General features: G+C 52.4%; 6 protein-coding genes across 6 annotated transcripts; 3 read left to right on the plus strand and 3 right to left on the minus strand.

Moving 5' to 3' along the window:
• Positions 1–2,502: 2,502 nt before the first annotated feature.
• CkaCkLH20_11834 (uncharacterized protein) lies at positions 2,503–3,894 on the plus strand (the record flags this gene model as incomplete). The annotated part of the gene is made up of 1 exon (XM_038894548.1): positions 2,503–3,894. One exon carries the CDS (start codon positions 2,503–2,505, stop codon positions 3,892–3,894), a length of 1,392 nt encoding a protein of 463 aa, XP_038740193.1.
• A 10,375-nt stretch (positions 3,895–14,269) lies between these two features.
• CkaCkLH20_11835 (C6 zinc finger domain-containing protein) lies at positions 14,270–15,522 on the minus strand (the record flags this gene model as incomplete). Its single annotated transcript, XM_038894549.1, has 3 exons — positions 14,270–14,319; positions 14,487–14,675; positions 14,733–15,522. 3 exons carry the CDS (start codon positions 15,520–15,522, stop codon positions 14,270–14,272), a joined length of 1,029 nt encoding a protein of 342 aa, XP_038740194.1.
• A 1,901-nt stretch (positions 15,523–17,423) lies between these two features.
• On the plus strand, positions 17,424–19,091 carry CkaCkLH20_11836 (uncharacterized protein; the record flags this gene model as incomplete). Its single annotated transcript, XM_038894550.1, has 5 exons — positions 17,424–17,875; positions 18,068–18,317; positions 18,369–18,767; positions 18,822–18,982; positions 19,037–19,091. The coding sequence occupies 5 exons, from the start codon at positions 17,424–17,426 to the stop codon at positions 19,089–19,091; spliced, it is 1,317 nt and encodes a 438-aa protein (XP_038740195.1).
• A 117-nt stretch (positions 19,092–19,208) lies between these two features.
• Positions 19,209–20,153, minus strand: CkaCkLH20_11837 (arylamine n-acetyltransferase 1; the record flags this gene model as incomplete). Its single annotated transcript, XM_038894551.1, has 2 exons — positions 19,209–19,773; positions 19,825–20,153. 2 exons carry the CDS (start codon positions 20,151–20,153, stop codon positions 19,209–19,211), a joined length of 894 nt encoding a protein of 297 aa, XP_038740196.1.
• A 1,065-nt stretch (positions 20,154–21,218) lies between these two features.
• CkaCkLH20_11838 (serine endopeptidase) lies at positions 21,219–21,586 on the plus strand (the record flags this gene model as incomplete). Its single annotated transcript, XM_038894552.1, has 2 exons — positions 21,219–21,323; positions 21,371–21,586. The coding sequence occupies 2 exons, from the start codon at positions 21,219–21,221 to the stop codon at positions 21,584–21,586; spliced, it is 321 nt and encodes a 106-aa protein (XP_038740197.1).
• Positions 21,587–24,265: 2,679 nt separating this feature from the next.
• Positions 24,266–24,970, minus strand: CkaCkLH20_11839 (uncharacterized protein; the record flags this gene model as incomplete). The annotated part of the gene is made up of 2 exons (XM_038894553.1): positions 24,266–24,849; positions 24,910–24,970. 2 exons carry the CDS (start codon positions 24,968–24,970, stop codon positions 24,266–24,268), a joined length of 645 nt encoding a protein of 214 aa, XP_038740198.1.
• Between the last annotated feature and the right edge of the window lie 2,537 nt (positions 24,971–27,507).

A 27,507-nucleotide genomic window follows, 5' to 3' on the forward strand; every position in this document is an offset into this window, starting at 1 on the left:
AGCCAACGGCTTGTCTGCCGCGTAAACCCAACCGGCCTGTGTCCGTACGGTACCGTCGAGGGAGGTCGAGGTCGAGGTCACATCCCAGACACGGTCCAGCAGGGAACCCAAAAGCGGCATTGCGCACCCAACCTTTTCTGTCCTATGTCCCCGATCCGCTGGACTCTGACTTGCGGCGGTATCCCTGAAAACCGTTAACTTTGTGGCCCCGTCACCTTGGGCCGTCACCTTGCCCCAGAGGCCCAGAGGAGCCAAAGAACCGCCGGCCGACAAACTCGCTCTTTCGGCACTGGATCAAGCATAAAGAAGCCCACGCAATCGGAAGCTCCTGGCTCGCCGCAGCCAATCTCATCTCAACCACACGTACGCATACCTAGGGCCTTGTCGTTCATCTCCCGGCTCTTATAACAAGTGTCAAGATACCCCGTTTTCAATTCCGCGACTTGACGCCCATCAAAATCGACCTTGTGTGCCGGACTTTGGACGACGATCCGACACACGACATTGACGCACGCATCCACCCGCACCCACATCGCCGCCGACGCCGCCGCCATCATCGTGGTCACCATTCCGCACCGCGAGTCTCCAGTCCCCATCGAGCCTCACCGGCAGGCACTAGATTCAGAACGGCATTCTCCATTCTCGTTTTTTTATTCCCTCTCACCAAAAAGGTACGTACGAGCTCGTTGTTTCATTCATGAATTACCAATCCATCGTCGTCGTACTCCATCTCGGCCCCTCTTCCCTCGGTTTGTTCAAGCTTCGTCGTCCATCAGGCGCATTGTCTCCTTGTTTGAGTACCTGCGTCACGTCACGTCTGTCTTCCTCGACCGTCTCCAGTGTCACCCTCCCGTCTTGTCAGCCATCTTGAGCGACTTTGGGGGCCACGACAGCCTTGCAGGGGCTAGACGGCACTTGGATCTGATGCACCAGCGTCGCATGGCGCCAGGCGAGAGACGGAGAGGTAGACTTTCAGTCACCGTGATGAGTTCAGTACACTCGGGACCAGTCGTCCCAAGACTTCGCACGAGGGAGCTGTCAAGAGCAGATCATACGCTGAGCGATGTGCTCCTCCCCCGGTGCTTATCGGCTCGGGTCAGCATCACTCAGCACATTAAGCAGCGCACATCTCCCATATCTCCGACGGCTTGATCGTCGTCCCAAGTCTTCAGAGAGTTGTCTGCTTCTCTGCGTTCATGCACATCGCCTTTTTTCCCATGGTCGGCCCAGTGCGACTCGGCCATCGGTCATCTCGGCCTCTCTACACAAGCCGCTCAGGGATGGTCCAAGAGGCAATTTTAGTCGAGAGTTAATCCCCCCCTCGTCCCCGTCATCTTCTTCAGTGGATCGGCTGTGACGGCGCAAGTGCATGTGCAAGTGTGTGTGTGTGCGCGCAGGGTGATTCCAGAAGGAATTTTGGGTCACTCGGGTCACCTCCTCTTCGACTTGGCGAGTGGAGGAGAGAGTCCAAAGTCCAAAAGTCACTTGTCAGCCACGCCCCCCCTTCTCCTCCTCCTCCTCCCCCTTCGTCTTCACACGCCCCTATTCGCACACGCCCTTCTTCTTCCCCCTGCCCCTCCTGTCTACCCTGGTACCCTCCCTTACCCAGACTCCCCTGTCGGTAAAAGCTTGGCCTGCCTGGGGGGTGCGACTGCTAGTGTGGGCTTGCGCGTGTTGTATCAGGATATATATGGTACAGGTGCTGCTCCAGCCCAGTCAGACAGCTTCGACTCATACCCGGCACGTCTCGCAAGCCTGCTGCAAGCGCTCTTCACCATCTTCAACATCCCATTCCCTTCGTCGAGATCCACCCTTTCGAAGCTTGACGTGCGACTCAATGCGCCTCAACCCATCTCTTTGTCGTGCTGTGAATAAGCTTCTGTCATCACCTCTCATCACCACCCGCGAAACACCTTCGTCCTATCGTCGAGAGCCTCGTCTTCGCCCTCACACGCCGAACCGAACCTGAGGAGCTAACCCACCTCGCTTTGCGTCATCTAGCCTACGCAACCTCCGTTTCTCCACGAAGCTGTTTGTCGGCAACTCATCCGCGGCGCCCACCTCACCACCGCTGCAAACGCTTCCCAAAGCGATCACCAGACGGCAAGCTTGGGCCGTCGACCAACCCGACGAGACGTCTCACTTTGAACCTGCCTTGACAATCTCTTGGCGTGACGGACGACACCTTTTTCCTCGGGACAAAAGGGTTTTAACCATAGCAACGGCTTAACTCTGTTCTCTGCCCGCGGATTACCCGGTGCTCCCATAAGGCGCACCTTGTCAGGGATCATTTTGGCTCAAGGGCAACTTGTGCCGATTCCAATTCGAACTATCCCTGCCCCAAACGAACCCAGTGGGGCCGCCGTGGAGGACCACCGGAAGGTTACTTTCGGACAATCTCTCGTCTTAAAAGGTTCCCTCCAGCCATCACCTCCCATCATCGAAGGTTCTTGGTAGCCTTATTTTCTTTTCTTCACTTCACCTTCACAACACTTCATCACAATGGAAACATACCACGGCTTTGTGCGGACACCCGCAGACGCTATCAAGCTCTTCGAGGCTTGCAGACTCGGCCTCCTCCCTCGCGTCCAGCGCAGGTTATCAGAAAAGGAACGCCAGTCCATCCGATCCGGCTCGGTTTTTGTTTGGGACGAGAGGGAAGCAGGCATGAGGAGGTGGACAGACGGAAAGTCCTGGAGCGCCAGCAGGGTATCGGGAAGCTTCCTTACCTACCGCGAGATGGAGGGCAAGCGTGGCAGCGGCTTCGGCGGTGGCAGACGCGGTGCAGGAAAGACTCCCGACTCCGGCCGCGGTAGCGACGAGGACCAGGAGGATGGCGAGCCCGAGGGCTACAGATACAAGGCGGACGGTTTGATGAAGCAGTCATTCAGCATCACCACCTCGACTGGCCAGCACCTCCACCTCATCTCTTACTACTCCAGACCGCAACACGGCCAACAGGAGCTCCAGCAACCGAGCACCGATCCTTCTCTCAGGCACATCACCCCCATGAAGGGCATGTACCCCGAATCGAGCCTCCACGACAGCAACCCTACACCTGCTCTGACGAGAGGTCCTATGATGGCCCAGCCGCCTTTCATCCAGCAACATCCCCAACAACAGATGGCTCCTCAGCCTTACCCTCCTCAGTACGCCCAACAGCAGCCCGGCTACTCATGGCCTCCTTCGCCCGTGGCTACACCTCCCTACAGCCACTACACCACATCTCCCTACCCTCCTCAACAACCGCCTCAACACCACCTGCCGCCTCCTCAGGTCTCTCACGCGCCTCCCCCGGCTGCCCACTACTCCCACGCACCGCCGGTTCACCACCTCTCTCCCTACCACGACAGAGCGCCCCTGCCTCCACCAGCGGTGCAGAAGCCTCTGGCGCCTTACGCTCCTCAGCACCAGTCTCCTCGCCTCGCTCAGATCCAGGCCCCGCGCGCCTCCGAGTCTCCTCGCATCTCGCACCTGCAGGCCCAAGCAGCCCAGGCTGTCCTGATCGACCCGAGAATGCAGGGTGCTCGCGGCTCTCAAGGGCCCCTGCCAGGAGTCAACGCCGTTTCTGGTCCCCCCTCCACCAGCCACCCCATCACCCACACTCCTCCCAACAGGACGCTCTCCGTCTCGCCGCCTAGGAGCACTCACTCGGACACGAACGGCGTCACGGCCGCACCGGCGAATAAGGCCAGCCTGTCGGCCCTCCTGCTGCACCCCACCCCCTCCAACTCGGAGCCCAGCAGCGCCAACCCCAACGGCGTCAACAGCGCCAACAGCTCCCCGAGAACAGGAGGTGCCATCGCCGGCCTGCCGCCGCCGATGGACCGTCCCGCGGGCATGAGCCACGACGCCAAGGCGCTGTCTCTGCTGGATCGCAAGTTCTGCATCTAGCGGACGTCGCAGTATGAGAAGCCAAGCGTCTTGGACGCACCATTGCATTGTTATATTAGCCTGATTTGTTATTTTACTGCATCGCCACGGCGTACGGGAGTCGTTTAGACCAGCCGCTTTGGGCGGTCTCCATCAGGGGAATCATCGGAATCACCGATCACGAAATCGGTCTTTGTTTTTTTGTTTGCACGGGGACACTTGGACTTGCATCATGGACAGAAAATCAGGGGGGGAAGGGGTATTCCATCACCAGTAGTCTTGCGCGCGTTTTACAGTCATTACTTTTTACCCGTACATAGCTTCCACAGAATCACTGCCTCGACGCCGGAAAATACCGAGCGAAATAGACTGGCATTAACTTAACATCACGTTTTCTGTTGCGTCTTGGTGATATGTTTCCTAGCCAACTAAGGTACCAACGTTGCAGACCGGTTTCGATAGGAACCCACCGCGAACAGAGAAATAAAAAGACCTCAAAACGAAGCGGAAACCGAGGCGAACTGACAGGCGGAGCATGCCCACGCACGTCGATCGCGGTTTAGGTTTTTAGAGAGAAAAAGGGTCGCGTTAAGCATCAACCGCGCGTGCAACGGCAGGGTTGGACCTATGAGACGAATTTTTGGCCTGGGGGGAACATGTCAAGGGGGAGGATGATGTCGGCATCCACCCCGGTCTCTTGTTGGTGCAAGCAAGCAAGATGGTTTGGATTGGGCTTGGGATGCAGAATGCCAATGCTGGTTCGGTGGCCGAGGGACGAGATGGGCGCGCGGCCGCCGTGTGGAGGTACCGTTTTGGTAGGAGAGCTTAGGTAAGGCGAGGTAAGGTGAGGTTGGGCGGCGTAGTGTACCGACGACGACTGCCGATAGACGCGTGGATGAAACGGGCTCTCGTTCGAGGGTCTAGGTGTGGATGGGTGGATTGGGAGGTGAGGTCGTGTAACGGTTCTGGTGAGGATTTGACTCTAATCAGGTAAGGTAGGTGTACTAATTCTAAAAAAGCAGAGAGGAAATATCTCCGCAAATGATGAAGCGCCGAGGTAGACAGTCGTATCGAGCTGCGGACATTTTTTTTCTTGAGAAAAAAGGTTTGATACGGATTACTGCGTACGGTCCATACAGAGGAGACAAGAGACCATTTTCCCACATCGAATGTGGGAAAGAATAAGAAAAGGGACGTGTGGGAAAAAGGGGATAGGATGGATAAGTGTGGGAATTTTGCTTTGTGGGGCTACTGCGATGGATGAACGACCGTTCGGCGGCGGCAGGCAAAAGGCAGGGATATGGGCGGCTTAGTTGTGTGACCGTTTTTTAGGAGCACATTGGGGCTCTCTTTTGGTTTTGGACGGGATTTTTTTCAGCTGTTTCTTTTTTGCTCGAGGTTGGGTTCTAGTTTTGATACGAGCATGTCGTATGCGCCAGACTAAGTACCTTACAATAGGGATCTTATGGGGGAGATCTGCGGGCATGTGTGTGGTCTGGTCTATCTTGCATGTAAAGTTTGGTCCTTTTTTTGCCTCCATGTCCCCCCCTCGGCGAAGATCCGATTTTAAGGATTTGGATGATCAACGCTTGGGGTGTTAAGAAAAAGAAGGAGTTCTTTTTTTTCTGTGTGCGGTATGGCATCAGTGATCGTCGTTTGGATGTGGGATGAAGATGGATATGGGGAGGTTGATGGTAGGATGTTGCTTGTTGGATCGGAACGGCGTTGTCTTTCCGTCAGCGTGTATCTTTTCTGCTGCATAGGTAGTGAACGGTGATGGAGAAACGTGTGTGGGAACGTACCTACCTCACCCCCGCTGAGTAAGACGTTTGTGGACGAACGTGCGGCAGTATATCGTTGATGACAAAGGCATCTGTAAAAAAAGAGAGCGTACGAATACATCGTGTTCCAGGTGCGCAGCTTCCATGTCAAGGGGTTCGAACCTGATCCACTCTGGCTGTGTCAGTCGGGAAGCTTGATTCTCTCTCTCTTTTCCTTTCCCCCTTCGTTAACTGTGAGAGCGTGCTGGGTGAGAGTAAGTGATGCCTGTTCTTGTTCGAGGTTGCTGTCCGTCCATCATCCAAGGTCCCGCTGGCAGGTATGCGGTGTGGTTTGGATTGTGTCTCGGGGAGGCGCAGCGGACCTTATTTTTACGCATATTCCGGGGTCCTTGAGGGTTTGGCATGTATAGTTGATGATTTTATTGTTCTTTGGCAGATCTACTCCCGCTGCATTCTGGGTACCGTCAATGGACTGCTCTTTACGACTGCGGACATAAACAGCATAAGTCGAAGTTTGTGACGGAGACCATCATAGCTACTTGATATCATACACTGAGTCTGGAGTGATGCCCGCGGAGAAGACGCTTTTGCGGTATTCCGTCCGTCTCACATATCAGGGGCTCGGTTCCATATCCCATCGGACTTGAGATGGGCCACCTCCAGCAATTGGCACATTTTCGGCCGACGCAAGCATTCATCACATCAGTCCACTACACGGACTCGACGGCACACGCGATCGCTGCTGACAAAACCCCCTGGCCATTCTCCTCCTACTCTCCCCCATTTTTGCCGATCTTTTCGTCGTGTGTGAAGTGCAGCAATTATCAAAGGGGGGCAGGCAGGATCTCGTGGGTTTCAAGACGGAGTGCCGCGAGTTGGTTTCTCGGTTGATTGGTCTGAGCGGGCTCATGCCATGCCATGCCATGCAGCCGTAGCACGTTGCAGACTGGGCCAGCAGCAGCCCGTAGGCAGGTTTCGGCGGGTGGTCTCCGGCTAGCGTGCCGCGGAGTTGGGGCCGCTGGCGTATTGTTTATCCTGTGTTTGGGAGGTTTTGCCGATGCTTGTATTGTGCGTGTGGAGGTGTTCCGACGTAAGATGTTGGTGGTCGTGCGTTAGGTGGACATACATAGTACTGGCATTACTCGAGCGCTAGGATGGTGATGAGCTGTAACGACTAGTTGTAGCGGCTACTTTGTTTGACACGAGGAGACAACGTATTACTTTGTTGAAGTGTGGTGTTGTGATAGGATTAAGACGATTGGGTATTCTGCATTCACAGGAGAGCTTCGTACAGTTGTGAAGTTTTGGTTGATAGGAGTGCTGAGGATGGTCTGAAGGGATCTTGATTGTCAAATGTTAGGCTAGGAGTGGCTGTAACATCTGCAGGGTATTAGTGAGTGGTTGAGGGTCATGGACATGGAAGCATTGCACAGCAATACCAGCGCACTGAAGTTGTGTTTGCGCCAAACGACGATTTGCTTCCTGTTCTCCGTACAACTCTTTTTTTTAAGATGAGCTTATGAGTTGGAACATCATTGCCATATTATCAGTATATTGAAATAATTCTTGATATGTATCTTGCTCTTAAATATTGCAGTTACAGTGTTCGTTTGCCCCTGGCGACGTGATTCTGCCTCCAGGGGAAGCAGCTTCAGAAGCAACTGGAGGCTACAGCACACACAATAGAAGCCCCCTCTTCACTACGTGTATGTATTGTGTACTGAAGTTGAACCGTAGAATATGTGCTGTTCATCGACTGGATATTCACTGCAACGGCTTGCCCAGCAATGTTCCATTAGCTGAGCGAGATGGTTGATTTCAGCGACACTCATCATGTACAAATCTCCAAAGAGTTAGAAGCCTAGGTGATTGTCAGTCCACATAAAATCCTTCATCTATCTTCATGCTCAATATACACGTAATCTCCAAAATTACCGCCCTGAGCCACCGCCTGAAGCTGTCTGCATAATCACAGCGCTAAATGGATCTGCCGTTCACCAGCTCTGCAGGCGATCAGACCCCCGATGACGCCTCAGTAGAGCCATGAATAGCAAGGCCTTCCTGCCAAGTATCACTTAGACACAAGGGCGTGATTCCATCACGGTCATCTCGACATATTCCCAAGTAAACCCGTCACGATGTAAAGAAAGCGGATTGGATGCCCGGGCAGACAACTCCATCAAGACATCGTCTCGCAAGGCCCCGACGCCCAAAGCTACTCGGTGATGAGGCGTACGACTCAAGGGTTCCGTGCCTACAAGCGCCGTTTCAAGCGCACGAAGAAAAAAAATCCCCAGTTGCCATGATCATCAACTTCTTTTTTGGTGGTCTTTAAGACGTCCCCAGTATTTCGCATCTTGGGGCATCTTGACAGACACACTCCAAAAACTGCAGGACGACGCGAGAGAGACCCAGAAGTCTGGACGGAGCCAAGTCTCGTGTCGTTAGCTTGTTTGAGAGAATGCGCAACTCAAGCCGAGCTGGCAGCTTTGTCCACCGTCGCATTCCGTGGGCAAGGTGCGCTAGCCGCCGTGGATCTCTCTCTCTCTCTTCGCCTGCGCTCGCCCTCCTGAGACCTGGAGTGAGTGAGCGTCAATCGTCAATTCCTTCCCCTGGGTCCTGTTTTTTAATCAATTGGCTACAGGTAAGAGAGAACTTGGCTTTTGCCCCCCCCGCCGGGGCTCGCTCGCTGCCACGCGCTGCCTACCCAACGACGGTCGGCCGGCGGATTGGCACGCCCGCCAGAGCGTTTTCTTTCGTCAAAGCTTGCCTCGTTTGCGTTTTGAGTTGGGCGGGGATCGGCAAGGGGGCGGGCAGGGTAAACTTGCTTCAGATTGTGAGGGGGGAGGGATTTGGGTTGTCTTGGCGGGCCGAATGGCGCGGGACGGACGGCGTTTGGAGGGAAGGATTAGGAGAGATTTCGAAAATAAAGGAGGCTTGGCGGGCATGGTCCGTCGCGAAATGTTGCCCTCTGAGAAGGGGGAGAAGAGTGGATTTAACCTCATTGTTGCTATTCCTGTTGGTGGTGATGGCCTCTCTCCATTGGGCCTGCCAAGGAAGAGTTCGCCTTTTGCGTTGCAGCATTGTCAGTGTTGGAAACATTCCAGGGGAGTTCTCGGGGGCTGGTTCGTTGTTCGTTTCTTGGTATTTTGTTCGACGAGTCGTCGACTGGCGTCGACTGGGCGCTGGTTTGTGATAGACACACTTCGTGCTTGCTAGACGCCGGGCCAAGAACCTCGTAACTTGCTCCCTCCCTCCAATTCCAATTGAACGACTTCCCCAACGGGATTGAGAATGCCAAGTCTCTGATGTGCGGTTTCATCGCCATTGACGGATGAGTCTATTCAAAGCTTCGCCCGAAAATATGGGAACCTGTCGCCCGTAGATACACACCTGTCATCGCTTTCGTGACGGAACTCTCGCGTTGCAGTTCGCAATCGGTACAAACCGGCGCCAGCCAACCCAGTTCGGTGATGTGACATCGAAAGTCAGCGATGCGCTTCGTTGGCCCTATCTAGTACATGCGTTGCCAACTTCGTCTTTTTTTCTTCCATCTCCTCAAGCGAGAGTGGCTAACGTATCATCAGAATGAAACCCCTTGAACGGCACGCTGCCGTATTTCTTACTGCATAAGGAAATACTGTGGAGATTGGGAGCCGCAACGAGCACTGGAAGCGAAGAAAAGGCGAGCGGTCGAAGCCGTAAAGAGCTGCTCTCCTCCGTCACGGCCCCCGAAAAAAATCCCACAGCCAACCGGCCCTTGTACCGCTTCCTTTCGGTAAACGGTATGGGAGGAGGAGTGGTTGAATGAAGCAGCAGCTTCACAGGCGCGCGCACAGGCTGACGAGTCGCATCCCCGGCGGGACGCCAGCCTGGGACACGCAAGCCATGGCAGGGCCCGTTGATTACAGGTCCAAGAGGGCGTCGACATGGCAATCTAAGTGTTTCCGTCGTTCCCTGGGCCCTGGTGAGATGTGACAGTGGACGTGTTCAAGAGGTCTGCGGTTTGCGGTGCGGTGCGTGCTCCGCTAAAGAAGCGTGAGATCTTGACAGCATGGATCAGAAAGCCAAAGAGGCCCAGAGGGAAAGTTGAGCCGAGGGTCGTCGAAAAGGCTTGGTGGCCCGGTTGATGGGATCGCAGTTCGTTTCGAGTCTGCTTGCCCCCCTGTGTGGTCCAGGTCGGGTCCTGCTTCCGACGTGGTCCCATTTCCCACACACTATCGAGTGATGTCGGGGCAAGAAGATGGTCTTTACAGATGTCCGTTTCGACGCCATGTCCGCTGTACGGAGAATGTGAGATTCGGAGATGCGAATAGCTAGAAGCAACAACCGAAATGAAGCGGACGGCGACGCGAGGAAACGACGGGGAGATAGCTGCGCGTTTTGCACAGCCTCACTCAACTCCTATCCAGGAATGGTTTAAACCACGTGGAAGCGAACATTAAAATCCTCCTCTAGCAGGCCTCTAGCAGGCCTCTAGCAGGGGAAAATAAACAACCTCCGATGCGACTATTTCCAAATTAGAGATTTCTCGCCCACTTGAGCCGTGATCTCTGGGGGGGACGATGTCTTGGCTACATAGGGGTGGTTTGAGATCAGACATAGCAAGCGGTAGCCAGCTGAGCTGGAGCACCGGAAAATCCGATTTAGTGGGCACATGGGTACTTTTTTCCTCAATCTCATCCACTCTCACCAGGCGGTCGTAAGCGATTTATGTGTGCCAAGATGTGACATGTCCCAAGGGCGAACCAATGCGTGCCCTTCGATATCCCCTTAGTCCAGCGGTTGGCGGAGGCAGCACGCATTCTCGGTCGGTGCGGAGCCCGGCGCCGGGCTCTGGTTACGGGCCGGTGGGGGTGGGGCCTCAGGTGGCTCGATGATGGCCCCAGGACGGCGCCGGACTCGTCACTTTGTTACGCGCGTCTCCAATGTCCAGTCCCGGCTGGCAGTACTCTCATTGCGCTAGTTTCTACTATGTACAACCCGTCGGTTGGTTCAAGGGGACTGGATGGACTGCAGACGCAGGGGAGGGAGGGGGGCAGGAGATCTTCAGTCCCTATCGCTCTTTGGGGCCGAGATGCTCGGCGCCAAACGCATCTAATTCAATCTGTCCCTCGGAGTTTTCGTGACACCGTGAAGTCCACGGCGTGGAGACACTCTCCTTCTTTCACGCTTGGTAAGGTTCTTCGTTCCGCGCGGCCCCCAATCTACGTCCACACCCCTTGCGACCATGGTGATGGGTACAAAGGAGTAGGTAGGTCTGGTCTGTTCTGTTCTGGTGTTCTGAAAAACCCAAAATGCTGGGATGGCATCCCATGTCGATGCGGGTGATCTTTTAGAGTGCCGCGCAAGTTGCCCAAACGGCATGAATTCGCGAAGCCGGAAATCCTCAAAGGACCCAGGGCGAGAGGCTAAATATAGAGGGCATGTATAGACGAGACAGTTCGCGTGCGGACGTCGTGTCTCCTGCTGGTGTGTGCAGCTTTGCGTCGCAGGTCGTTGGCTGCAGGGGGAACCAACCGGGAGTGTGGGATGGAGGGGGGAGTGCGCCTTGTAAAGAAAAGACCAGTGCAGAACCCGACTTGGGAAGAAAAGCTAAAACGAATTAAGGTGGTTGATGGGTTTTGCCTTTTTTTGCGTCATCAGATGGGACGGGAATTGAGTCTTCTGAGACGACCGTTGCTCGGCACAGGTTTCCCACCTCGAGGTCGACGGAGGGGGCTATTCGGTGCGAGCGAGCCGAAGATGGAGGCTGAGAGAGTTTTTGAGGTTAACCTTGCGGTTGTCACGGCTGGTGGTTCATTAGGCTTTTGGGCTACTGAGCAAGGAAAAAATGATCAGGCCTTAAACAGGTCTTGAGTTGCGCGAACACCAATACCTTGTTTCGATGAGAGTTTCCGTCTGGAGAAACACGCAATCGAACGCACGGAAACACACGCACGCAAAAGAGTTCGGTTCGGTTCGTAATTACGAAAGGCTATACGGGATTAGGTTCCCGTCAAGGTTGGTCTAGAGTTAGTCTAGAGCTTAAGGTGGTCTTCGTCATTGATATCGCAGTCGCGCTTGTCCTTGGAAGGTTCCGAGTTTAACGGAGTCTCCGCGTGGGCGCGCGACTCTGTTCAGGAAGAAGGTGTTCGCTCGCCCGCGGCGGCCGTGCAGGTCCAACCGGGTCTGGTGAATTGTGTGCTCGATTTTCCAGAACGTCTTTGGATGACCGTTGGACTGATGATGATTCCACGCTTGATCCGAGCGACCGGGACTTTCACTCGGACATCGAGAGGCCACATGATGTGCCAAGCGCCGGTCTTGACTTCAGCCTCCCCGTGCCCGTCTTATCAACGGCATTACGGCGTGCCTGGGACCAGGAGGCACATGGTCCTCGATGCTAAAAGACTCTCTTGGCAGGTCACAGTGCTGTTGGACAAGTGCGAGAGTGATTCTGATTGATAACGTTCCCCGGGTCAAGGGATAGCCTGGCTCGAGATATGCTTGAATTGCTGAAACCAGAATAACGTGAATGTCAACCTTGTAACTCTAAAGTGTCTGAGTTCCCCGTCCAAGGGGGCATGGCCCTGGTCGACGGAAACCACGATCAAGAGGTCGCTGCTGTCGGCACCGCTATCGTTGGAATCATCCTTTCGAGCTAGCGAGGCGAACTATACGGCGGTTCATGTGGCCGCCATGCAATCGGAAGCTCAAAGATTCGGTTTCCCGTGACACCCGTCAGATTCGATTAAGCTGTCTTAATACCTCAGTTAATGGCTTAACAAACAACTTATGAATATCTCATAATCATGAAGTAATTTCGTCTAATCCCACAACGGCTTTTGACGACGTGATTCGGTTTCTCCAAAGTCTTTCCAAGTTCGGCAGTTCAGATTAGTCTCTCCGAAAAATAGGGATTAACCTTAACGCTGACCTTGATCACTGACACTTCCTCGGTAGCTCGAGGCCAAGGGCGCGAGGGAAGGGATCCCCATGGTGCCCGTAACCAAATTGAGGCTACAGCCATGGGACGAGAGCTTGATCATCGCGCGCGCGCGCCCTACTCTAACCGGCTCCTCGGCCTTGGATTTTGCCACTGCTGGAGTCTTTGACAAATTAACACGACGAGGCTACCCGGGGACGGCCTATGCGTGAAGCTTCTGAGTCGACACTCGGCTTCTCGTCTCACCCGTCAGCCACCATGACTAGACGGTTATCAAGATCTTCATATCGTCGGTAAGCATTAGGCTCAGTATCAGAAGGACACGGCAGATTGCGCCGAGGACTTGCGCGAACCATACGCTGAAGGTTCCAACGAGGGCCTTCAATCGGGACGGGATCAAGGGTGAGTGCGGTTTAGACTATTATAAGCATACGTTAGTGCGACACGAGGGCGGGGGTGGGAGGAGGCAGGAGTTGGCGAGCCAGCGAGCTGTCGGGCGCAGATCATACGTGTGCGTACGGCCTTGGCGGTTATTTGAGACGAGACCTGCTGCGACGTGACGTGAAGATCATTTCTTGGGGGCATTTCTTCGCGTTTGAGAAAAGGGAAAGAGGAGGCGGGCGGACGCGGGGTCGAGTCATGGTATGGTTTGCCCGCCTTTGTGGGATGCAGCTGCTTGGCCTGTTTAAAGTGTCCTGATCGGATCATCTGGGGCGTGCATCCAGGCATGGGCTTAATTCAAGCATCAATGCAAGGCGCCAATCAATGGACTGAACCCGATATTTACGACTTTGGGGCGCGAAGGCTGAGTTTACAGGGCTGGCTGTTCTCGTTCTCGGTCTCTACTTCGGGTTTTGTTGGAGAGAGTAAGTTGTAGCCTGGAGGCTGTTGAAATCTTTCTTTTATGCTTTGCAGTTGATTAGACCGAGAATGCAGTTGGAAGCCAAGATGCCGGCGGTGCGAGAAGTTGGTGAAGTGTCTCGGGACTGGCTGACTGAATCGGGTCTTCTGACGCGGATGGTATTCAACGCACGATGATGGACTGAGACGCAAAGAACGCAATTTATCAAAGTATCTGATACGTATTGTCTAAATGAACTTGAAGTATGTCGCTGAGGCTCAAGATACGTTGAAGGAGTTACTCGCAGTCTCGATGAATAATTATTACCTGTTGACTCTTGCTTAATTAACTTGTCGTACCTTCTGCATTTCGCTGATTTTTGAAGAACTATGGAAGACGGCAAACACGACTTACATTAGCGGGAGTCAGCAATCTGGATAGGTGAACAAAGTCAGGAAGTGTCCCTTTCTGAAGACTAGAGTTACTCGGATGGGCTAAGAGTTATCCTCCTAACCATGAGCTGGTGCATTGTGAGTTCATGAATGCGACAAGATCGTGATTATTCAAGTCTGAAAGCCTATGAGTACCTCTCAGCGAGAGCAGTTACTCTCTATGTCAAGTATCGATGGACTCAATGAAAGACATAGAATGGTTCAAAACCTGACAGTGAACTCGTCAACCCCCCAGGACATTCCGCTGGTTGTTCCCTCGATGATTCCATCTCCTACGCATGGTAATTGATTGAAAAGAGTACCATGATCAGTTTGAAGCGCCAGATCTTCAGCTTCATCTCTCAGATTAGTATCGTAAGCTGTGAGCTGAGAGATCTGTTCAGATGAAAGGATGTTATGCGGGAAGGTATTGAATGTTGTGTCCCAGGATTGGTCTCGCTGAGTCTGCGGATCGTGTACAATACGGTGACAATCCGTTCTCGAAGTAGAGTTTACCGCTGATAAGTTTGCAGAATCTTGATGAATACCACGATGCGTGATAACAAGAGCCCCAAAGAAGGGAATATTCAGCCGCAAGCAACGCTTGCCAAGTTGGCTTTCGTATCCCTCACTGTTCACTGTTTGCCCAGCAGATGCGGTTACATCGGCGGCAGCATCACCCTCAATGTCCAGAAAGGACCTCAAGATGAAAGCAGTCTGGGCTAACAGCTCATCGCAGCTGGAACCATTGACTTCCAACATCAGGTCAACCACCTCCTCGATCGTGGCACGATCGCTCAGCCGTTGGTGGCCGAGGAAGTCTGCCACATCAGACCCTCGACACGTCCGTTCGAGATGAGCCAAAAGTAGAGCCAAACAGGCAGTGAACGCAGCGAAGTCAATGCCGGTACAACAGAAGGAGATCTGGTTCATGCATCGGAACTTGACGTAGCGGCCGAGGAGTTCCCGGCTTGCGTTCACGCAGGCGTCTTTGCTATAGCTCTGAGAGTGTACGCTCACGCGACGCAGCATTTGCGGAAGATGCAATAATACCAAGAGGTTGAAGTGGGTGATCTGGAGGAGTATTCGGAGAACATTCTCAAGGCTCTCGACGTTCCCGATGTTGCTGGATTCGCTTCGCCTCTTTGCCGTCGGTAGGAGCCACCAGTTGTCAGGCATGCTACGCGCAGCTTGCTGTAGCATCTGATCAATCTCTTGCGTGGCGAGAATGTCGCCAGAAGCGTCGTCTTCGACATTTCTGGCTGCGATGAGCCCCATTGCTTGGGCGTGTATTCGTTCGAGATACTCGCTTGGGCACTCCCCGGCGGCCAGGGACATGTTCGCAGGCACAGCTCGAGCAGATGTGTCAGGAGGCAAGCCTAGCATGAGAGCCAGGTACCTATCCTCGCTGACGATTCTGTGCCACATGATGGAAGGCGATGTTTGCGTCTCTGGATCGAGAACAACGGGATTCGCGGGGTGACCACGGTGGAGTCCTATGAGTTGTGCGTGGGCAACGGCTCGTTTGATAACAAGCCAGGCGCGACGGAGGTCCCCGGCATTGGTGTGATAGGCTGCCTCGAGCAGGAGACACTCGAGACCCTCTAGAGAATTAAGGAGCTGATCATTGCTCGTGACCAGGGAAGCGGCTTCAAGATATTCCTTCATTAACTCAGTTGCTGGGCGACCGAGCCGTAGTTGACGAGCTTTGGACGTAGACGGGTGTAGATTCTGAAGACCGTTTGCGAGGTACAACAGAGTTCTTGCCAGAAGAACCGGGTGACTTGCTGGACTAGGAAATGTAGAAAGTGAAGAAGCTGACCGCAAGTTGCCACTGAAGAGAGTCCGGTAGGGAAGGGTGAAGAACTGCAGGAACGCGGCCGTGTTTCCTGAGGATATGATCAATTCTGCATCGCTTTGAGGAGGTAAAGTAGCGTAAAGCTGCTGGCCTAGGTCGATGTGCCGGTATGAAGTCGTTGCTGAGACGCCGTGAACGGCATCGTCAGGTAGGCAGACGCCTTCGTCGACCTACTCGTTTTGTCAGGTAGGCTGTGGAAGTGAGGAGTGGAAGAAGCCTACCAGAAGGCTGTCGAACACTTGAATCCTAGTTGAAGAAGCAGCACTTGGAGATACTGAATTAGACAGATGGTGCTGTCGTCCGTGACTTTCTCCCTGGATTCCAGGCGGTGACGCGGCCCGCGACTCTAATGACTGATGCTCTACTGCTGGGGTCAAGCGAGATGCAACTTTCGTAAACACCTCGAGCAACTCTTCCGCTCTTTTGAGCTTCTCCTCCGTGTCCTTATGTTTATCGACAGTGATCTCGTCGTTGCCCACATTGTCGTAGTCTTGGGTCAGGCAAGCCGTGCCGCGGCGTTGACAGCCTTCGCAGATTTCGTGGGACTGGGACGCGAATTGGCATCGAACTTTACGTCTTTTGCCTACGTACGTGCTGTTAGAACATGACCAAAATCTTGATAATCGAGGAAATGGAACGTCCTACATTCCCAACAGCTGGTAGTACCCTTCCGGATCTTTCTCCTTTTGCGTGCTGACCGTTCGTCGACCGGAGCAGTCTCAGGCTCAGTAGAGGCCATTGTAAATGGATAAACTTAGAATAAAACGAAGGATGCGAAGTATGTCAATGGCAAGATTGCCGGCGTGTCGGTTGGCTTGTTTACGCGTGACATGCAACTGTTACATAGTACCGCTGGACGCGTTTTGGACTTCCGAAACAATTCCCAACGCGTGCGGGGCATTTGGTGACACGAGGTCACGTTTTTCTTTAACAGGCTGCCATGTTTTTCCCGGCCTGCTTATGCAGAGGAACCGAAATCTTGGGCCGGACTAGAAGGCCGATAAAGTGGATCCCGGAGAAGCGTCGGCCGGCATGACGCCGGTGACGGCCGGCTAACACGGTTCGTATTCAACATCTGTCTAGCTGCATTGCTGCCTACGAGTTACAAAATAGTCTCGGTTCTTGTTCCAGAGAGCCGACATGAGCCCGACAACTCAGCAAACTTTCAGGTTCTTGGCAATATACTTCATCCGGATTGGCGCTGCTGTTGCCAGATGCCTTTCATTCAACGCCCGATCCACCGCGTCGCGCAGACAGGGGCCGTGAGATCGGGTGACATCCCGGCCGAGAGATCCCATGAGGAAAGTATCGACGTCAAGTCGCGCACTGAACCCATCTGAAGCCTCCCCAAGCCTCCATCTCTTCCAATTCACCGTGGTCTGATTTGTCAGGTGGTCTAGGTACTGCAAGGTTTCGTCCAAGACGCGAATCCGCCAGCTCTTGGCCGTTTGCGTCACTATTGCGAGCCAAGCAGGGTACCAAGACCCGTACTCAGAGCCGCGCGAACCAGAAGCGTCCCCGGGCTGTCGGCTCACCGAAGCGACCGAAATTGCGGAGACGGAGCACTGCCCCACAGCGACATGCTGGCCATGTTTCCCCGGATCGGCAGCCGTATAAGAGGAGATGCGAGTTATTGACGGCGTTCGATATCAAGAGGCGGGTATCGATTTGAGCTCTCTCGTTTCAGACGTCGGCGGATTCTTCGTCCAAAATGGCACTTCTTTCTCCAAAAGTTTACCAGTGGCTCGTGGGAGTCTTTGCATCCCTCGGCGCCTTTCTTTTCGGTTATGACCTTGGTGTTATCGCCGCAGTTGTAGCATCAAACACTTTCAAAGATGCATTTGATCCGAACACTTCTACCGAAGGACTGGTTGTGTCCATGTTCACAGCTGGGGCCTTCTTCGGTGCCGGAGCCGCCGGCCCTCTTGGTGACCGCATCGGCCGACGAGGTACCATCGTCACTGGAGCTCTGTTCTTCTTGCTCGGGGGAGGTCTTCAGACAGGAGCCCGGGATATCCATATGATGTGGACGGGCCGGTTCATCTCTGGAATCGGTGTTGGAGCTCTATGCATGATCGTGCCTCTTTACCAGGCTGAGCTGGCCCACCCAAGCATCCGTGGGACTGTCACTGCTTTGCAGCAACTCATGATCGGAATTGGAGCGTTTGTTGCGACCTGGGTTGGATGGGGTTGCTTCGTCAATCTCACTACGACAAGTGCTCAGTGGCGTGTACCTCTGGCTATACAAAACGTTCCTGCCATTCTTCTAGCTGCTTTGACCTTCCTGTTCCCTGAAAGCCCCAGGCAAGTAGCCCATTCTCTGCTCTAGTAGAAACCAGCTAACTGTGAATATAGATGGCTCGGTGATAAGGGAAGAGACGAAGACATGTTGAAGACGCTTGCACGACTGCATTCCAACCACAATGTCGACGACCCTTTCGTTCGGGCCGAATATGAGCAAATCAAGGCTGCTATCTCTCACGAGCACCACAACGAAGCGAAGTCCTACATGGAGCTTTTCCGATCCAAGAGTTCCTTCCGGCGTTTGTTTCTCTGCTGCGCCGTTCAAGCATCAGTTCAGATGACTGGCGTTTCCGCCATCCAGGTCTGCCTAAACCCACCTCTAGAACAAACACACTCCTAACGAAATCCTCAGTACTACTCTCCTCGTATCTTTGAGCAAATTGGAATCGCTACCGACGATACGTTGAAATATCAAGGAATCAGCAATGGACTAGCCATTCTGGCTCAGATATGTGCCATGCTATTAGTTGACAGACTTGGCCGTCGTTGGCCTCTTATCGGCGGCAACGTCTTCAACTCCCTGACCTTTATCATTGCCGCAATTCTCCTGGCCAAGTTTCCTCCTGGCGAGTCCACCAACCTCAGCGCACAGTGGGGCTTCATTGTCGTCACTTGGCTGTATAACTTCAGCTTCAGTTCGACATGCGGGCCGTTGTCGTGGATCATTTGCGCCGAGGTATTCGACACGCGAACACGCGCCAAGGGTGTCAGCATTACTACCATGGTGTCATTCGCCTTCAACACTATGATTGTAAGTGAAAAGCACTTCGCTCTTGTTCTCGAGCAGCTTCTAACCATTACGCAGGGCCAAGTTACCCCGGAGGCTATGGAATCTGTCGGGTACAAGTTTTACTTTCTGTTCATCGTATGCAACATCTCCAACGCCATCTTCTTCTGGGCGCTTCTCCCCGAGACGAAGGGCCGACCTTTGGAAGAAATGAACGAGCTTTTCAGCAGCAATGATTGGTTTGTTGCAGGCAAGACAAGTCGGCGGCATCATGCGCGCGACCTTGAGAACAGGTTGCATGAGAAGAACATTGAGGGCTCGCACGCAGAGACTGCTGAGATGAAGTAGATACCACTGCGACCTGCCGACTTTTGCAACATGTTGTGGTATAATTGTCTATAATAAGCGCCCTACCATGCTGTCAGTGCTTTATGGTTTCTGGTCTAGATCGTAACATTGAACCTTTCAATTTCCCAGCAGCTCTGTTGGTAGTCCCTTGATGGCCTTCTGCTCTTCAGGCCTCAGCTTGATGTAGAAGTACTTTTCTAAAGCCGCCACTCTCTCTGCCTCGGTCTTGAGAGTCTCAAGAAGCTCAAGTTGGTCACCGATCTTCCGCTTCACCTCGTCCTTGTGCAACACAATAGTTCCGATAGCTTTCCTGGTCTCGGGGTCGAGAATCGTTCTCATAGCCAGAACGGTCTTGACAAAGTAGCTCGTCGGCTTGCTCATGGTGGAGAGATTCATCACCTCAAAGTCCTCGGGGAAGAACTCCAACTCGGTGAAGCAGTTGCGCTGCTTGAGCGGGCCGTCGGCACTGTCTGTGGAATAGTACACCCACATGCGCTGATCGGGGTCGGTGTGCTGATCCAGCTTCTCATAGACCAACTTGCCTCTCAGAGGCGCAATGGTGGTGAATTCGTGACCACCGTCTTTCTTCAAGGGCACCGGAATCATGGCTGCTCCCTTACCGAAGCCAACGTCTACCATGTATCGCTGGCCGTCAATAGTGATGAGGTTGAGCATATGCGACCTGCTATGTGTGAGTCATCATCATCGAACAAGTTCTCGGTGTACAGCCTACCATCCGCCAAATCGTTCGTCGCCCTTTATCCTCCCACCGACGCTGAGAACGGTGAAACCCATGCTCTTCAGGACTGCACCCAGGAAGGCGTTCATCTCCATGCAATATCCTCCATGACCCTCGACGACAACTTTGCGGAAGAGGTCTTGGAGATCCAGAGAAATGATTCTGTGTTTCGAGTAGTGAAGCGTTAAACTCTCGAAAGGAACCCTCGCGAGTTGATGCGCCTGTATTTCCGTGAGAAGTTGCAGCGGATCCTTCGCATGTTGCTCCCGCGGGTAGTTGATGTGGTTGAAGTATTGGTCGAGTTGCTCCTCGGTGTAGAACATTGTGGGCGAATTGCGGTCGGCAAAGGGTTGAGACTGAGGGTTTCCAGGCTGTGAGCAATCTCCGTGATAGTGAAATAGTGAAATGAGAAGCGATATATACTCAGAGCTTACCAATCTGACTGGATGCGCTCTGGACTGTTCGCGATGCACGGTTGAAAAGAGTCTTTCTCCGGCGAAAAGTCCCTGTGCGTGAATGTCTTTCGCGCCTTTTGAGTGATTTTGCCCAATGACGTGGCGCTCCCGTCGGCCTGCGAAACTCCGCAACGCTCGGAATTAGTCACTAAGAGCCACAAAACCGAAGGCTAGGATGGCAAGTTTTGACATTTGCAATGAAGGCCTCGCGATTGATATGTTGTAAATTCGTTGACCTATTATTCGTAACTTGTGTTGAAAAGCTTCAAACTGACATACTCGTAGCGACCCGGACGAGGACAGTGACAGTTGATGGTCTTACCGCATGAATCTTTCGGGCTGTTTACTTGTCAGGATGCCCCTCGCTTCAGATCAATTAAAGCCATCGAATTCGGGATCTTTCATTTCCTCACTCTCATCCACAGTGTAATAATCATCTTGACTCGTGGTCTCACTTTAAGTTTCGCGCCGTCCGCTGTCAATTTTGACAACCATCCTAATCTGATGATATCCGGCAACCGCCCAGCCTGACAAGACGAACTTTATGAAAGCATCCACATGGCAGGGATGGTAGCCATGACGAAGGTTTGGCTGTTCTCATGAGTTCGTCCTTGCAGCCTCAATGACAGATGTCGTGCATTGAGTCATTCGAAGGCCATCCGAACCCTCAAATGAGAGCCAAAGCGCCATATTTCACGGCCCTAGAACATTTTTTCATGATTTACTGATTGAAAACACTCTCTGCGATACTCAAGTGTTCGTTGAGGTGTTCTAGTGCCGATCCTAGTTAGGAAGGTGTCAATTCTCGGGGATGGTACCACGGGGTGATCTCACTACGTAATCGCTTGCCGCTCTGGAAAAAAAAGACACGCAACCTCACCTCAACACCACCCGTTAGTCGCCTCGAAAACGGGTTCATATCAGCCTCAATCAATGCGAGTGATATTTGTCGTTCAGCTCATAGCTTTTGCGGCGGCCATCATGGGCGAGAAGTTCATCGTTGAATTCGGCAGCAGCAAGGTGCGCTTGACCGACCGCGTGCGTGGACTCTGAGAATGTTCCATGAGCTGACGATTGCCTCTCAGGCCGAAGACAGGGAGGAATTGATTGGAAAACTGACGACGGACGAGAGGACCAAGATCGTGAAGCGATTCGACCACGCAATCTTTTCTGGTGTGGTGATTGAAACCGGCAACCACAATCTCGACACTTTGCGAGCGCTTCCAAATGTTGGCAACGTCTGGACCTCACGGAATGAGGGTATGCTGGCGCATCTCAGCGATTCAAAGCCAACGCAGTAAGAAACCACATGTTGTGCATATAAATCTGGCATCTGCGATAAGGTCCAGCAGCTTTGCGGGTCTTGATGCTGCGCCGCGAGAAATTTGGCCTCAGTGCAGGGATTGAACGAACCAGCCAACTCTCGTCGCCGATTGGCTGTGGAATGAGTCGACGCTGTGGGTGATCGCTTCTTTCGAGTATAAATGAAATCAGAATCAAATAATCAGGTCAATACTTTCTTCATAATATTGGTTCTTAGAAAACTTGAACATCTCATCTTTCGTCGGCTTCTCGTCAGCATCTGTTCCGAATTTCCTATAATTTTCGCTCCTTCATGTCTATGAAGCAGAGCGCCACTTCAGACCCGACCATGACTCCAGAGACGCCGAGTGGACTACTTGGTCTTCCGATCGAATGCTTCCGTCAAATAATCAACACGTCGGTCAAATACGATGACCAAAGCCTCACCAATCTTAGAGACGCGGTTCGGCTCATCCAAGTTTGCAGTAAGAAACTTACGACTCTGTTCAGATGACAAGTTTCAAAGCGCTAACAACAAACAGAGCTTTTTGAAACTGAAGTGATGCGAGCCATATCCAGTACGAAGCTGTTGCGAAAGATGCGCAAGAACCACGAAGTCACACTTCTCCGTCAAAGAGCATACAGCAAGGTGTCCTCAGTCTCCAACAACTGCAGAATCTCATCTGAAGAAAACGCAATCAGCTTCTTGGCTCGTTACATCATGATACAACCATGGCGTCACATTCCCTGGAATTCAAGCTTTTCCTCTGTCGTCAACTCAGTCGTCAACATTATCATGAGAGAGGATGGCGTGAATCCAGATGGTGCTGAGAGAATCACATACCTTTGCGGTCTCTGCCACCATGCGGTCCGCTACCAGCAGCCTGGCCCATCATCTTTAATAGATGAATGCGGAATTTGGACAATCTTTCAACCTCACATCCAGTCTCTCCTCTTCGCTTCCAAAACCATCATCACCAAGGAGTCGCTCGAAAGCCTTGTCCTCACTGCAAAGATATACCTCAAGAAACCGGATGTCGAAGGCGCTATTCTGTCCATGATTTTGAAACTCGGACCAAAGTTGTTATCCACTTTTAGACCAACTATTCACGACGACCCTCTTGCTAAAGGAAATTCAAAGTCATTCACGAGGAAACCACTTTTTGGGTCACTTTTGGAAGCCGCCATCCGGAGTGGAAACCAGAATCTCTCAGCTCTTCTCATGAAATACGAGGTTGATATGTCACGGGACAAGTCAACCCAGACACCACAAGGAAAGCGTAAAAAGGGGAAGAAATACTACGACCCATTCTTTTGCCAGCTTGCACTCAAGTACCAAGATCTGGAAACGTTCTTGGTCCTTATGGAGTCCGGGGGCCGTCGCCAAATGACGCGATCAGAATATTTCCCTTTGATCATGGAGGCCGTTTGCAATAACCAGCCAGAAGCAGCAAAGCTCCTTCTGAACGGCCCGTTACCAGTGGATGACATCAGACCTCCGCTACGGATTTGGGAACACCCGAGGCCTCAAATTGATGTTTTCGATATAGCCGTGGAAGAAGCTCTCTTCCACGGCCACGCGGAGATCTTCGGCCTCATCGTGGATTTGATTCACCCCAACATGCGAGGTGATTACTTCCGTCAATGGGATAAGTTCTGGGGTTTGCCCAATTCGAACAACGATTCGACACCCGACGCCGCCAAATTCTCGATCGAAATTGCAGCAGAGCGAGGAGACGAGAATGAGCTGCGTTCTCTGCTCAGCCAAGGTGCTAGTCCATATGGGCCTGATGTTAGGAGCGTCGGGAGCCTCTGCAGCGCATCGAATCCTGGTGAGGCAGTAACACATCTCAAACCCATGATAGCCGCTGCCAGAAATTGGCACGTTGGAGCCGCACTCATTCTGATTGAGGGAGGCTTCAAAGGTACCGAGTTAGACTGGTTACTCATTATTGGTTCAGTTATCGCAACCAGGAGAGACGACGTGGCTCGTGATCTACCAGTGGCACTCAAGAACGCTGAGGGCTCACAGGAAATCCGGGAGATCGCCGACCAGCGGGATGTTGCATTCTGGCAGGAGTTGGTTGATTCAGGAGGCGTCAACTTGCAGCACGCCCACCACGATTGCTCTTGTTGTCGGTCACTTCCTACATTCTTGATCTCTTGGCACCAGACGAGAATTGGCCTCGCGAAAAGCTTCGTGCGGGAGTCTTTACGGATAGTCGAAGATCCAGATTTCAGGAGTTGTGATGGCACCGCAGAAGATAGCGCAAGCATTAGAACTGCGGAGGCAACTTCTTTATTATTTGTATTGTGATCATATTTCTTATGACACATAGTAGTGAATGTAGTTACATATGGACGATAGAATTGCATATTACCAGGCATAGGTTTGGCTTTCGATCGTATTCATAGATTTAGCATGAAACTGGAATCGCTTAAGCCCAAACTATGAGGTTTGATAAACTTACGCTTGACGACATGAGATGATAACTCCTGACATTTCATACCAATCTTACATGTACTGATATTTCATTGTCATTATGGAAATTTTGAAACGGCGTTACTCCAAGGCCACCAGCCCTTATTCATGAGGTCATCAACTAAGTACGCTATTCACCCAAGCCCCGAGACTCCACACAACCAAAGAAGGAACAAGAAAAAGAAGATCTCTTCATCTAGATAACATGAGCGAAATCTGAGACGAAACGCTTGTTGGCCTTCTTGGCCGCGACGCCGCACTGGCCAGCAATTGCCGTGGTCTTTCCGTTGACGGCGCATTGTCCATTGGCGTTGCAAGAACCAGCACCCTTGCCATCAGTGCATGCCAGACCGTTGAATTCCGCTTGAGACTTGCCCTTGCCCTTTCCTGCGTTGGCATTGTTGTTGTTGTTGTTGTTGTTGTTGTTCTTCTTGGCGTTGTTATTGTTGTTGTTCTTCTTAGCAGCGTTGTTGTTATTGTTCTTCTTCGCCGCGTTGTTGTTGTTGTTCTTCTTCGCAGCGGCGTTGTTGTTGTTCTTCTTCTTGGCAGCGGCAGCAGCTCCGCCGTTGTTGTTCTTCTTCTTCTTCGCAGCGGCGGCGGCGTTGGCGTTGGCCTTTCCCTTGCCGGCGGCACCCTTGCCCTTGGCGGCCGCAGCATTGACCTGAGCGTTGCCCTTCTTCTTCCTTGCTCGGGCCTCGAGGTGGGCGGCATCGTTTGCCGCGAAGTCTTCGGCTCGGACTTCGATCGGAAGGGCGACGTCGCTGGTTTGGAGGGTGGGGGCTGTTTTGAGTTGTTAGCCACAGAAACAAACTGCGGAGAAATAGGGATCCGAGAACATACCAGAAACGACGTTGCCGGCCAGAAGGCCAAGAGCAAGCAGAGCGGCGCTGGAGAACTTCATGATGACTGATGTGTGTGGATGTTACACGAGTAGACAATAGTGAGAGAGTGACTCCAGGTCTTAATGAAAGTTCGCTCGATCAAAAGGAGCCGCGCGCAGCACGGAAAGAAAGTAATAGTTAGTAGGTCAAGGAGTAATCCGAATAGACGCTCAAAGTGGGAACAGACAAGACCTGAGAAGACGAATAACTCATTGAGTCTTTATATCATCTCGACCTCACGGTCACTGCTGTCACACCCTGAAACTCCGGATGGCGGCGTCACCTGAGCCTCAGCACTGGTCAATACCAGAAACTCTACTAAGGATGAGTTTTTTGACTCGAGATGACAGCCCTGGAGCCTCATCCTGCAACAGGCACCTGTTCAGATGCCTGATCATCCCGTCACATCATTAGCTCAAACGAGGCTTATTGTGCCGCAGACCGGGATGGCCCCGGATCTACGGCACACGCGAAGCTCGGTTATGTCGGATTACCTTGACCAATCTTGCCACAAAAACTGTCCGCAGCGCCGTTTCAAGCTTTAAAGTTAATGCAACACACTGTTCAATTGGGCCGTGGATGGGCACACTTTTCCGGGGTCCCGGACGCTCAAGCCGCACCAGCCTCCGCACATTTCTGACTTTTGCCTCGCATGATTTGTCTCTTGACAAGAAGAACTCCACAGGGATGAATGATGGAACCGCCTTTTAAGCTTGCTCGTACCCTTATTAGAATAACTTGATGCTTGTTTTTGGCCAGGCAGGGATGAGAACCCGAGTCTCTCTCAAACACGCGATGTTGTAGGTCTGGACTGGACTGGAGACTTGTTTTCGCCAAGAATGAACAGAAAAATGGGCTCCCCCAGATGCCATGCGCTAATCATTGTTATTCTCCGACCCATGGCAGGCCTAGATCAGTCATCGTATTGCAGCCATCGGTGCCGCCGGCCGCCGAGTTTCCCACGATCTTTACCAATTTGTCACGGAATGACTCGGGTAACCTTGGGACTCTTGTTTAAGGGGAACCAGGATAAAAATATCAGAAACGCCTGCCTCGATAAACGAATCATACACATCCAACCGCCTTCCTTTCCTGGTAGCGAATTTTCTCATCTCATCCTTCATGTCTCTACTGAAGCAGATCGTCCAAAGCTGACTTACTGAGACGTCACTAATGCCCTCATATCGGCGCATCAAAGCCCCGTGAGCACCTTTTGAGATGAAGCTTCGACCATTCTCGAGTCATATGAATGGACACCATCACCACGCTGACATCGCAGGTTGTGCTGTCACTCCAGGGCACATGTGCCCCGACAGCTTTCTGATCGCCGTCATCAGTGGACCGTAGACATCCCTGCCCGGAATGATAGTCTCGCCGGCGCCTGTATCAAGTTCGCGGCAAGTTTTGCCGTGGGACAGTAAGAGATCGCCGCCCAACGTCGGACTAGGCCAGATGAGTTGCCATCTGTGCCATGATCTGGTAAGAACTTCGGGCTTGGCTCACGATCTGAAGATCATCTGAAAGTATGTATCTGGGAATGTCCGTGACTCTGCTTCTTCTATTGTTAGCAAAGTTCATTTCACTGCGTGCTAGGAGCTCCACGTGAAAGGTTCATCTACTTTCATCTCATGACTTCAATGAACCTGACCGATGTTGTAAAACCACGGCACGATTATCCGTGGAATGAGCATTTCCATCTCCTGGTTGTCAAGGTTGGCATGGATAATAACAAAATTGCTCAATAGCAAATTGAGGAACAGGAATATCATTACTGCTTACAGCACCCAGTCCATCGGCAGGGGCATGTAAGGCAATCTCTTCAGCTACGTGGATGCCAACACTGCATGAAAGATCGACTGCGACTATCAGTGTGCTGGTCAGTCGACAAAAAATGTCCGTGACACTTTAGCTCGTTGCCAAAGACTTCAACAAGTCATGTTATTACAATTAATGTCTGACCACATCGGGGAGCCACCTCGTGGAACCTCGTGGAAAAGATAACGTCAGGCACAGTAAGAGCGGATTCGTATTCCGCGAAAACCTCTAGCCAGAAAAGCAGACATCGTAGTTCCGTCATGGGAAATTTATTTCTTACGTTATAGAAAACGAAAAGATTTCTTGACTTTGCTGGCGATCGATCTTCATCACGAACTCACCTTCATTTACTATGACTTCACATGTGCAAAGCAGGACCAGTTGCGCTGAGCCAAGCTTTGCCATGCTGGATACCGGAAGTAGAACATCTGGTTAAACGGCACTTTTCAATTTTACCGCTGCAAGGGCGGGACAGAATGCAGATCATCAGTAGAATTTGCCAATGGGGATAAAGCTCTCTTTACCCCAGATTCTGTCTGCCGAGTGATGTAGTCTTTGAATTTACCCGGACCAAACCTCGGAGCTAGGGAACCAAGGAAAACAGCCGGCTTGGAGCCCGTCGATGCGCGTTAATCAAGATGCGACTTGTAAAATGTGAATTTAGCCAGAAACAGTTGCCCCTTTACGCAATTTCGTGAGAATATCGCGATCGGAACATGAAGTTGAGCCGGACAGAGAGCGC

The sequence above is a fragment of the Colletotrichum karsti genome, assembly GCF_011947395.1.
Source record: "Colletotrichum karsti strain CkLH20 chromosome Unknown Scaffold51, whole genome shotgun sequence".
NCBI lineage: Eukaryota > Fungi > Ascomycota > Sordariomycetes > Glomerellales > Glomerellaceae > Colletotrichum > Colletotrichum karsti.